This window comes from Chiloscyllium plagiosum, chromosome 30 (assembly GCF_004010195.1).
Source record: "Chiloscyllium plagiosum isolate BGI_BamShark_2017 chromosome 30, ASM401019v2, whole genome shotgun sequence".
Lineage (NCBI taxonomy): Eukaryota > Metazoa > Chordata > Chondrichthyes > Orectolobiformes > Hemiscylliidae > Chiloscyllium > Chiloscyllium plagiosum.
This window is the reverse complement of record NC_057739.1, coordinates 47,235,537-47,248,134: the sequence shown is the minus strand read 5'-3', so window position 1 is coordinate 47,248,134 and position 12,598 is coordinate 47,235,537. Positions and strand designations below refer to the sequence as shown.

The 12,598-nt window shown below is 44.7% G+C and overlaps 1 protein-coding gene across 1 annotated transcript in view; it reads right to left on the bottom strand.

Moving 5' to 3' along the window:
- adamtsl2 (ADAMTS-like 2) overlaps window positions 1-12,598 on the bottom strand; it is a 251,356-nt gene that overhangs the window by 40,065 nt on the left and 198,693 nt on the right. The window contains exons 18-19 of the mRNA XM_043719728.1: window positions 10,812-10,967; window positions 4,156-4,326 (exon numbers count right to left, since the gene is read on the bottom strand). Of these exons, the coding sequence (XP_043575663.1) occupies window positions 4,156-4,326; window positions 10,812-10,967 (327 nt within the window). The remainder of the gene's footprint in view (window positions 1-4,155; window positions 4,327-10,811; window positions 10,968-12,598) is intronic.

The window sequence follows — 12,598 nt, the reverse complement described above, 5'->3', positions numbered from 1 at the left end:
CCGCCCCCACCCCAGTCTGACCTATCACCCTCACCTTGACCTCTTTCCACCTATCACATTTCCGACGCCCCTCCCCCAAGTCCCTCCTCCCTATCTTTTATCTTAGCCTGCTGGACCAACTTTCCTCATTCCTGAAGAAGGGCTAATGCCCGAAACGTCGATTCTACTGTTCCCTAGATGCTGCCTGACCTGCTGCGCTTTTCCAGCAACACATTTCCATATTGGAAGGGTGTTATTAAACTGGAAAGAATGCCGTAGAAATTTACAAGGATGCTACCAGGACTCAACGGTCTGAGTTATTGGGAGAGACTGAACACGTTAGGACTTTTTCTTTAGAGCATAGGAGACTGAGGGGGGACCTTATAGAGGTGCATAAGACCATGATAGGCATGGATAGGGTGAATGAACTCAGTCTTTTTCCCCAATGTTGGAGAATCAAGGACTAGAGGGCATCAGTTTAAGGTTAGAGGGGAAAGAATAAAAGGGAACCTGAGAGGCAACATATTTTTACACAGATGTTACGCATATGGAATGAGCTGCCAGCAGAGGTGGTTGAGACAGGGACATTAACAACATTTAAAAAGCATTTGGACAAATCAGGGACATTAACAACATTTAAAAAGCATTTGGACAAATACATGGATAGGAAAGGTTTAAAAGGATATGGGTTGCGAGCGTGTTGCTGGAAAAGCACAGCAGCTCAGGCAGCATCCGAGGAACAGGAAAATCGATGTTTCGGGCCGGAGCCCTTCAGCCCTTCATCAGGAATGGCTCCGGCCCGAAACGTCGATTTTCCTGCTCCTCTGATGCTGCCTGACCTGCTGTGCTTTTCCAAAACACATTCTCAACTCTGATCTCCAGCATCTGCAGACCTCACTGTCTCTTAGAAGGATATGGGCCAAGTGCAGGGAAATGGGGTTAGTGTGGATGGACATTTTGGTCAGTTTGGACCAGTCTGGGCCGTAGGGCCTGTCTTCATGCTGTAGTACTCTATGAATGGCTCTGCATGGGTAAGAGGCATGGTCCACCTGAGATCAGATCCAGTGGTGTATAAAGTTCAGGTAGGTGCAATGGTGCTGAACAAGTGCATGGATAATATGGGAGGTGAAAAATCTCAAATGGTGTGGGGATAAAACGCGCCCTGCACAGCGACTGCCTTTTTGGCTGTTCTGACGGCCATGGGTTTTCCTTCTCCATCAAGTGTTGAAGATACCTTGGAATCTGAGATGGACATGGCAGATGTTCCTGTCTTGACGGCTTTGCCATCTGAAGAGGAGAATAAATTTCTTCCGAGACATTCCAGGTGCAGGAGATGAGCTACTGTGTATTACACACTGCCCTTAGTAGATCAGAAGTCACATGACACCCTATTAAAGTCCAACACATTTATTTGAAATCACAAGCTTTTCGAATGCCGCTCCTTCGTCAGGTGAAGTGAAGAGAAGCATTCAGGCACAGAATTTATAGGTAGAGAGATCAAAAGATTGTACAAATGGTGTGAGTGGAGTGTCGACCCACTGAATAATAAGTATTTGCAGGTGATCAAAAGTGTCAGGCAGTGAAAGTAAAGTGTCAACAGCTGAATAGCAAGTGAAGGGATGATTTATAATTCAATTAATTGAGGCACACAGATAATTACAAAATATTTAAAATAAGATGGTGCTGGAAATAAATCATTTGGCTGGAATGACATGATAGGCATAAGAGTCGCATGCTGAGGGTTTAACCAAAGTAATAAGTAATCCAAAACTGTACAAACTAACTAAGGTAGGGAGATCATAACAAATTAGCAAGATGATGGAGTCAAAACAGAACAGTAAGGAAAATTTTATAGATACAGAACAGATTGGTGGGCTTATATGTAGCATGACCTGAACCCAAGATCATGGTTGAGACTGTCTACATGGGTATGGACCTTGGCTATCAGTTTCAGCTCGGCAATTCTGCACTGTTGTGTATCTTGAAGGCTGCCTTGGAGGACGCTTATCTGAAGATTGGACCGCTGAAGGGTTTCCTGACTGGGAGGGAACATCCCTGTCTGACGATTGTTGTGCAGTGTCCATTCATCGGTTATCATAATGTCTGCATGGCCTCGTCGATATACTATGCCTCAGGATATCTTTGCCTGTAGCATGTAAGGTAGACAATATTGGCCGAGTCATATGAGTATCTGCTATGTAAATGGTGGGTGGTGTTCCCACATGAGATGGTAGTATCCATGTCAATGATCTGGAATGCCTTATAGAGGTGCCATAGCAGGGCTGTGTGGTGTTGTGGTCAGTGTTGTCCTGAAGGCTGGGTAGCTTGCTATGAAAGATGAGCTGTTTAAGGTTTGGCAGTTATTTGAAGCTGAGAAGTGGAGGCGTAGGGATGATCTTGGAGAGATGTTCGTCATCATCGATGACACGTTGAAGGCAGTGAAGAACAGTTTCTCTGGGGAAGTACTAGATGACAAACGGTACTCCATCTACTCTTAAAAAGAAAGAACTGGCCCATGTCCTCTGACTCAGGGAGAGGATGTAGTGATTTGTAATGAGTCAAGATTAGAGTGGTGCTGGAAAGCACAGCAGGTTAGGCAGCATCCGACGAGCAGGAAAATCGACGTTTCGGGCAAAGGCCCTTCATCAGGAATCAGGCAGAGAGCCTCCGGGATGGAGAGATAAGGGGCTGGGGAGAAGGTTGCCAAGAGTACAATAAATGGGTGGAGGTGGGAATGAAGGTAATAGGTCGGAGAGGAGGGTGGAGTGGATAAGTGGGAATGAAGATTGGTAGGTAGGACAGGTCATGAGGATGGTGCTGAGCTGGCAGGTCGGAACTGGGGTAAGGTGGGGAGTGGGGAAATGAGGCAACTAGTGAAGTCCACGTTGATACCTGGGGTTGAAGTGTTCCGAGGCGGAAGATGAGTCGTTCTTCCTCCAGGTGTTGGGTGGTGAGGAAGTGGCGGTGGAGAAGGCCCAGGACCTGCATGTCCTCGGCAGAGTGGGAGGGGGAGTTGAAATGTTCGGCCACGGGGCTATGGGGTTGATTGGTGCGGGTGTCCCGGAGATGTTCCCTAGTGCGCTCTGCGAGAAGGCATCCAGTCTCCCCAATGTAAAGGAGAAGGAATCGGGAGCAACGGATACAATAAATGACATTGGTGGTTGTGCAGGTGAAACTCTGATGGATGAGGAAGGCTGTTTTGGGGCCTTGGATGGAGGTGAGGGAGGAGGTGTGGGTGCAGGTTTTGCAATTCCTACAGTGGCAGGGGAAGGAGCTGGAGAGGTGGGGTTTGAGGGCAGAGGTGCGGGACATGGATGAGATGCATTGGAGGGCTTCTTCAACCATGTGCAAAGGGTCTTTAAAGAAGAAGGCCATCTGGTGTGTTCTGTGGTGGAACTGGTCCTCCTGGGAGTTGATTCAGCAGAGACGGAGGAATTAGGAATACGGGATAGCATTTTTGCAGGAGGCAGGATAGGAAGAGGTGTAATCCAGGTAGCTGTCGGAGCCGGTGGGTTTGTAAAAAATGACACTGTTAAGTCGGTCATCAATGATAGAGACAGAGAGGTCCAGGAAGGGGAGGGAAGTGTCAGAGATGGTCCAGGTGAATTTAAGGTCGAGGTGGAATGTAATGGTGAAGTTGATGAACTGTTCAACCTCCTCGTGGGAGCACGAGGTGGCACCGATGCAGTTATTAATGTAGCGGAGGAAAAGATAGGGAGTGGTGCCGGTGTAACTCCGGAGGATGGACTGTTCCACATAGCCGACAAAGAGACAGGCATAGCTGGGATCCATGCGGGTGTTCTGTGATTGTAATGAGGTCAGCCAGGTGGGCTTCCTGGAATGTGTTCCATAACTGGGGCTGTTAATCTGGTCTAATCAGAGAGCCTTGGCTGATATATATATATAAACATAAGTGTCAGAGGTTCTGCTGAGAACTGGCTTTGAGGTTGCTGGATTAGTGTCAAAGACTTTCTATAGGTATATGTAGGGTGATTTGGGACACCAAACGTTTTGGAGTTATTTCACTTGCTAACAATACTAAATTTAGTAATGGAAATACACTGTAGTATGCAATGAAGGTTTACACATATTTAAAATGTAATGCCATTTATACTTGGAAAAAAATATAAAGATAGTTTAAATATGAAAACAGAAATGAAACATTTCTCTACTTACTCGTTCCCAATCCTGGGCCAGCCAATGAGGTGGACAATCTTTGGCTCCACAGGGATGTATGCCATGAGGCTTTGATTGAGGATTACATTGGGATTCAGGCATTACTCTTCCTTCTGAATTCTTGCAGTACACATGTCTTATCATTCTTCCCTGCCCACAAGGCCCCGAGCACTGAACACACAGAAGAAAAATCATTAATGTAACAGATTACAGATTTTGATAATGCTTCAATTTCTTCCAACTGTATTGGAGTTACTTTTAAATTAACACAGAATAATACACTATTTGTCGGTAGTTATTGCACATGGAAATTCTTATATAAATTCAAACTTCATAAAATTAAACAATGCTCATAGATATTATTAACTTTATTTCCCAAAGAAAAGTTTTAGACTTCCTACTGTGGAAACAGACCATTTGGGCCAACAGATCCACACCGACCCTCCAAAGAGTATCCTACCCAAACTCATTCCCTTACTCTAATACCCTATATTTCCCCTGACTAATACACCTAGCCTACACATCCTGAACAGTATGGGCAATTTAGCATGGCCAATTCACCTCACCTGCACATCTTTTGGACTGTGGGAGGACACCGGAGCACCAGAGGAAACCCATGAAGACACGGGGAGAATGTGCAAACTCCATGTAGACAGTCACCAAAGGTCCCTGGTGCTGTGAGGCAGCAGTGCTAACCACTGAGCCAGCGTGGCACCCTAAATGTCGTATATTATTGATAAGCATGTCCCAAGTCTTTTGGTAATAATATTAGATAGAAATTATGTGCAAGGTTAAGGTGAAAAATCAGAAAATTGGCAGAAGTTATAAAAGTTTGTATTTATGCATGAATAGATTCAAGTACAGCTTCTCCCTATTGTTATTAGACTTCTGAACGGACCTCTCAAATTTTAAATTTAATGTTGATCTCGCTCTCTGTGCACCATTTCTGCAGTCATAACTTTGTGTCCTTCACTCTGTTCTATTACTGTATGCATTTTATTGTTATTATAAATCATAACTATATGTTATGATCTGCCTGTACTGCATGCAAAACAACAACTTTTCACTGTATCTAGGTATATGTGATAATAATAAATCAAATCAGATAGCAATGCTTATTTAAATGTTCGGTGCAGGCAAGAGAGATCAAAATTACCTCTTTTTGCACTGTAACAGTTCTGTGATTCTATGGGTGGAAGCTGAAAGGATATTTTCCTAATGGCAGAAGTAGAACTATGGAACATCATTTAAAAATAAAGGATCGCCACCTAAATCGGAATTCATGTAAAGACCATTTTTATTTTTGGATCATGGACTAAAAAATGGAAAAGATATTTCTTTGAACCAAGGGACGGTCGAAGAAGGCATTGCAGGTTTAAAAAGATATTGGAATTCATTCAGAGTTATATCGATAATACTGCCTTAGTTAAGCAGTGGAGGAGAATGCTGGAAACCTTGGCTAAATGGATGAATGATCGGAGCAGTTTTGCCCAGTGACAGACATTTCATTAGTTTTTCCAATCAGGACAGTTGTGTGTGCATTCAGAAGAATTCAGCATAGAAAAACTTCTTGACTGGTTCCTGGGCAAATGACTACAGCTTTATGTTTGGACAATGCAGTCTGTGAAATAAAGAGCACTTAAATCTCCCTTCTGAGAGTGAAGAAGTAAAAGAAAATTCCGAGTTACTAGTGGAAGTGGTTGAGGCGGGTACATTAACAACATTTAAAAGGCATTTGAACAAATACATGAATAGGAAAGATTTAGAAGGATATGAGCCAAGTGCAGGGAAATGGGGTTAGTGTTGATGGACAGTTTGGTTGGCATGAACCAGTTTGGGGAAAGTATATTGCAGATGATGGAGATCACAGTCATGATTAGAGTGGTGTGGAAAAGACACAGCAGGAGGTCAGGCAGGATCCAAGGAGCAAGAAAATCGTTGTTTCGGGCAAAAGCCCTTCATGAGGAATGAGGCAGGAAGCCTTGGGGGTGGAGAGATTAATGGAAGGGGGTGGGGCTGGGAGGAAGATAGCTGAGAGTGTAAAAGATAGATGGAGGTGGGGGTGAAGGTGATAGGTCGGAGAGGATGTTGGAGCGGATAAGTGGGAAGAAAGATTGACAGATGGGACAGACCATGAGGACGGTGCTGATCTGGAAGGTTGGAACTGGGGTAAGGTGGGGGGAGGGAAATGAGGAAACTAGTGAAGTCCACATTGATGCCATGGGGTTGAAGTGTCCGAAGGCGGAAGATGAGGCATTCTTCCTCCAGGCCTTGGGTGATGAGGGTGTGGCGATGGAGGAGGCCCAGCACCTGCATGTCCTCGGCAAAGTGGGAAGGGGAGATGAAATGTTCAGCCACGGGGGTGGTGGGGTTGAATTGGTGCAGGTGTCCTGGAGATGTTCTCTGAAGCGCTCTGCGAGTAGGTGTCCTGTTTCCCCAATGTAGAGGAGACTGCATCAGGAGCAACGGATACAGTAAATGACATGTGTGGAAACGCAGGTAAAACTTTGATGGATGGGGAAGGCTCTTTTGGGGCCTTGGATGGAGGTGAGGGGGGGGAGGTGTGAGCACAGGTTTCGCAATTCCTGTGGTGCCAGGGGGAGGTGCCAGGAGGAGACAAAAGGTTGTTAGGGTCGTGAACCTGACCAAGTAGTCGTGGAGGGAACAGTCTTTATGGAAAGTGGATAGGGGTGGGCAGGGAAATATATCTCTGGCGGTGGGGTCTATCTGTCGGTGGCGGAAAAGGCAGAGGATGATGCAATGTATGCGGAGGTTGGTGGGGTGGAAGTTGAGGACCGGGGGTTTGGTCCTTGTTGCGGTTGGAGGGGTGGGGTTCGAGGGCAGAGGTGCGGGACGTGGATGAGATGTGCTGGAAGGCATTATCAAATATGTGGGAGGGGAAATTGTGATCTTTAAAGGAGGAGGCCATCTGGTGTGTTTTGTGGTGGAACTGGTCCTCCTGGGAGCAGATGAGGCAGAGGAGGAGGAACTGGGAATAAGGGATAGCATCTTTGGAGGAGGTAGGGTGGAAGAAGGTGTAATCCAGGTAGCTGTGGGAGTCGGTGGGTTTGTAGAAAATGTCAATGTTGAGTCGGTCACCGTTGATGGAGATGGAGAGGTCCAGGAAGGGAAGAGAGGTGTCAGAGATGGTCCAGGTGAATTTAAGGTTGGGGTGGAATGTGTTGATGAAGTTGATGAACTGTTCAATCTCCTCATGGGAGCACGAGGTAGCGCCGATGCAGTCATCAATGTAGCAGAGGAAAAGGTAGGGAGTGGTGCCGGTGTAACTCCGGAAGATGGACTGTTCCACATAGCCGACATGAAGACAGGCATAGCTGGGGCCATGCGGGTGCACATGACTACCCCTTTTGTCTGGAGGAAGTGGGAGGATTTGAAGGAGAATTGTCCTCCGTGCTGTAGGAATCTATGAGTCTACTCTAGCTCTCTTAATATTCCCTTCTTTAAAAGGAAAAAAACCCTGAGACATCTGGAAATCGTCAAATTCTTAACCCAAGAATAACTAAACTGTAGCAACTCATCGATGACATCTTAAAGGCTGTGGAGAACATGGTGTAGTTTCCTGCTCCGGGGAAGTACTGAATGACAAAGGGTAATCTACCCATTAACAAAGAACTGGCCCATGTTCTCGGACTCAGGGAGGGAACCTGGACTCATGCCATAACTGTGCTTAATTGACTTTTCGCATTCTTTCCCTACTCATAATATTTGTATCTTGTGTTTGTATTTGTATGGGATTTTGTTTTGAAATAGGTAGAGTTTAAGTTATCTATTTTGTGTCATTAGTTAAAAACACAATTTCATTGCAATAAATAGTTATTTTTTGTTTGATAAAACCTGGTGTGCATATTTTTTCAATCTCAATTAGACAATTTGTGACAAATTCAGAAATAGTTAGGCTTGATTTTCAGCACACTATCCAACAGAGTTGTGACAAACAGTAATTATTTCTCCCAGTGGATCATGAGATTGTGGAACTCTTATCCATGAAGGATCACAAAATATTTTTAAGACAGAGGTAGATAGATTCTACTCAAAGAAAGGAGTCAAAGGGTATTGGCACAGATAGAAAATGGAATTGAGGTCATAATCTGGGGGGTGGAATCGGATGCTATAGTGGCGGCAGCACTATGTCTCAGTGCTTTAGTCTTGATTTGGGGGGGCACTGCACACGCTGACCAAGGGCATGATGCAATACAATTCTGAAGGGAGCCAGAAGGATTTTGAAGTGAATCGCACTGTAAAGCATGGTTGGGAAATTGTAATGAAAAGTTGAGAGGTTGTGGAATTTGAATGAGAACACCAAGCATTTTAATGTCACATGCATGGATCTGGGTAAGAAAACAAAGTAGGTATAGTCAGATGTAGATGGATTGGGTGAGAATTATTGGCTGATGGGATGGTTACTAGGAAGGGGATGCAGGTATTTGTGGGGTTACTGACGTGGTCAGGGTGAGGGCTGAGGATCACTCGAACAAAAACATTCAGTATCACTTTCCATAGTACTGGAAATCACAAGTGAGCAATGGAAAGAAAATGGTTGTGACCACACTGAGTGGGAAAGTAAGTGATGCGACCTGCGAGGGAGGGGGCTGTGTTCAGAGGGTTTTTAAAAAGGGGAAGAATGTAGGTTATATGCCACTAAAAGATTTAGTGCAAAGTCCTGTACGATATACATTCCCTGGCCACTGCACAACTGATCCTCTCTGAAGGCTGCACCTCTCTGGCGCAGCCAATGCTGGACAACTCTTTTGCCATTTGTCATAGGCAGAGGCAATCACTCGCTAACGAGTATGATTGTCCACCTAGAAAATTCCGTGTCACTGGTCATGGATTCTGTAGGTCTTTGCGTGGCTGATGAGCATGATTCTGAAGTCATACCTCCAACAACACATCTGGCACATGTTTTCAGGAGGTGAAATTGGTCCTTGGCCTTTCGTTCGTTGACATTCCTTTCTCTGGTTCCTTTTCCATGCTTCCTCTTGTCGCCTGGTATTCTCAAAGTATTCTGTTCCTTCATACAGGACTTTCTTCCAATGTGATTTCTTCTGCACGAGGGTCTTCCATGTGTTGACATCCAATGCTAGGTGCATGTCTGTATTCTATCCACTGTTTTATCTAATTGGACTGTCTTATATGTATTTCTACTGTTACTGTTTTGTGATGACTGAAAGTGGGGTTTGAGGTTTGTCCTCATTTCCCTGAAAACTGATTGAACGGTAGGGTTTAGGGCCTGGCTTTGCTGTTCCTCTCCATTGTAAATTGCTGTTTCTCTGTATACAGCTGTTAATGTTAACTGTTTTGTAAACTGTATTGTTTAATAAAATAAAAAAAATAAACAGGAGTGTCCTGGAAGGTGTGTCAGGGTGGAGCGAGAGCCGGAAGGGGCATAGGGGCAGGCTGCCTTAGAGTGGCCGGACGATGGGAGGGACGAGTGGCTTGCTGGGTTGTCAGGGTTGTCTATGATATATGCACTGTTTCATTGATCGGTTTACCGGACTGTCTGTATGTGATTGTGTCTACTGTTTCCTTCTTGATTGATGTAAGGTGGGATTCAAGGTTCATCCTCGTTTCCCTGTGAACTGGTTGTACGGTGCGGTTTGGAGTCTGGCATTGCTACCCCGTTCCCCTGTAAATTGCTGTTTCTTGTATACAGTTGTTAATGTTAACGGTTTGTTTGTAATTTGTACTGGTTAATAAAATAAAAAAACAACAGGAGTGTCAGAAGCTCTGCTCACTCACAACCAGCTCTGAGGAATCTGTACTATGGCATTTGAATACAGAATGAGTTGATGATGGGATACCAGCCTCTGTGGAGTTATTTCAGTGGCAACAAGGATGGAATGCAAACATAGCTGCATTAGTGGGACAGTGCACAGAGTGCCAACAAGGACAAAATTCACCATCAGCAATGCAAATGCCATACATAAGATTTCGCTAAGCGAGAGAGACAGTTTAATTCAGGGGATGAAGTTAGGTGTCAAAATCATGGAAATGGCCCTACATGGGTAAGAAGCATGGATGATGTATGGTCAGGTCCCGTGACGTACAAAGTTCAGTTCGGTGAGTTGGTCCCTAAACAAGCACATGGTCTACATGAAAGTTGCAAACTTGCGAACAGAACAGGAGCAAAATCGACATTCTGGACAAAAGCCTTTCATCAGGAATCGCCTCATTCTTGATGAAGGGTTTTTGTCCAAAATATAAATTTTCCTGCTCCTCGGTTGATGCCTGACCTGCTGTGTTTTTCCAGCACCACTCTAATCTTGACTCTAAACTCCAGCATCTCCAGTACCCACCTCCGCCTACTAACCAATGCCACCTGTTGCCAACTGGAAGCAAAAACTACCTAGCAATTAGAATCAACTATTTTAACAGATCGCAAAACACAGTTACAACCTTTTCATCCAGATTGGCTACACTGGCTTTTCCTTCTGGGATGGCAGCGATAGTCAATTGCTTATCCAAGTTCAGCATGCTTTTTTTTTAAGGATAGCATTGTCTATAACCTGACTAATTAACAGGGATTAAATTGTGACATGGATGTTTCCTTCCTTTTGGGATTTTAATTTCACTTACATGAACAAGATGAAAGAAGAAAAAAAGAAGTTGTGCAAGCTGTTCTAAGCTGGACTTACCGGGCCCCAGTCTGAGACTGTCCACTGTCGATCACAAGGGGGTCCAACGCAATCTTTCTGAGATGGTGGCTTTGTTTTCTCATCACACAACCACTCTTCCTTTGAGCACCTTACCTCTCTGGTTACGGTAACCCGTTCTGCACACTTTGCTGTACACTGGAAAAGAAAATACAATGATGTATGAACCACATAATAGAACTTTATTCTTTGTTACACCTCTTCCACTCTGCAGGATTCCTATTCAACTGTTAATGAGGGTAGAAGCCCGTGGAATTGAAGGCAAACTACTGACTTGGTTGGGAAACCTGTTGAGTGGCAGGCAACCGGAAGTGGGGATTATGGGTAGTTACTTAATTTAACAGTATATGAATATTGGAGTTACACAAGGATCTGTGTTGGTGCCTCAATTATTCACATTATTTAATGACAACTTGGATAATGGCAGAGAAAGTCATTTCTCCAAACTTACTAATGACGCAGTTGGGCAGCATCATAGACAAGTGTAGATGTCAGCATAAAATTACAAAGGGACATTGATAGACAAAACCTCAGCAGTACTGAGTATAGCAATGGCACAAACCATACACTGGGTTGGAGGGTTCAATGACCCCACCAGGAGTGGCTGAACAGCAGCACTACTGATTGAGTTGGTTGGGTGCTAAAGGATATTGCTGCTAAACTGAGTCTGCAGCAAGTGGTGAGGGAACCAAGAGGGAAAAATATACTTGACCTCATTCTTACCAATCTGCCAGCTGCAGATGCATTTGTCCATGACAGTATTGCTAAGAGTGACTACCACGCAGTCTTTGTGGAGATGAAATCCTGCCTTCACATTGACAATAACTTCCATCATGTTGAGTGGCACTATCACTGTGCTTAATGGGACAGACTTCGAACAGATCTAGTCACTCAAGACTGGGCATCCATGAGGTACCGTGGGCCATCATCATCATCATCAGAACTGTACTCCAGTAACAATGTGTAACCTCATAGCCTGGCATGTCCTTCACTCAACTACTACCATCTAGCCATGGGATCAACCTTGGTTCAATGAAAAGTGCAGGAGGGTATGTCAGGAACCGCACCAGGCATATCTGAAAATGAAGCGTCAACCTGGTGAGGGTAACAAACAGAACTACTAGCGTGCCAAACAGCAAAAGCAGCAAACAATAGACAGAACTAAGTGATTCCACAACCAGCAGATCAGATCTAAGATCTGCAGTCCTCCCACATCCAGTCAAAAATGGTGGTGGACAATCAAACAACTCACTGGAGGAGATGGCTCTGCAAATATCCCCATCCTCAATAACGGAAGAGCCTAGCACATCAGTGCAAAAAATAAGGCTGAAGAATTCAAAGTAATCTTCAGCCAGACATCAAAGACTTTCCCTCCATCATTAGGTCAGAGGTAGAGATGTTTGCTGATGATTACACATTGTCAGCATCATTCATGACTCTTTGGAGACTGAGGAGAAAGTGAGGTCTGCAGATGCTGGGCTGAAGAATTCAAAGTAATCTTCAGCCAGACATCAAAGACTTTCCCTCCATCATTAGGTCAGAGGTAGAGATGTTTGCTGATGATTACACATTGTCAGCATCATTCATGACTCTTTGGAGACTGAGGAGAAAGTGAGGTCTGCAGATGCTGGATATCAGAGCTGAAAATGTGTTGCTGGAAAAGCGCAGCAGGTCAGGCAGCATCCAGGGAACAGGAGAATCGACGTTTCGGGCATAAGCCCTTCTTCAGGAATGAGGAAAGTTTGTCCAGCAGGCTAAGATAAAAGGTA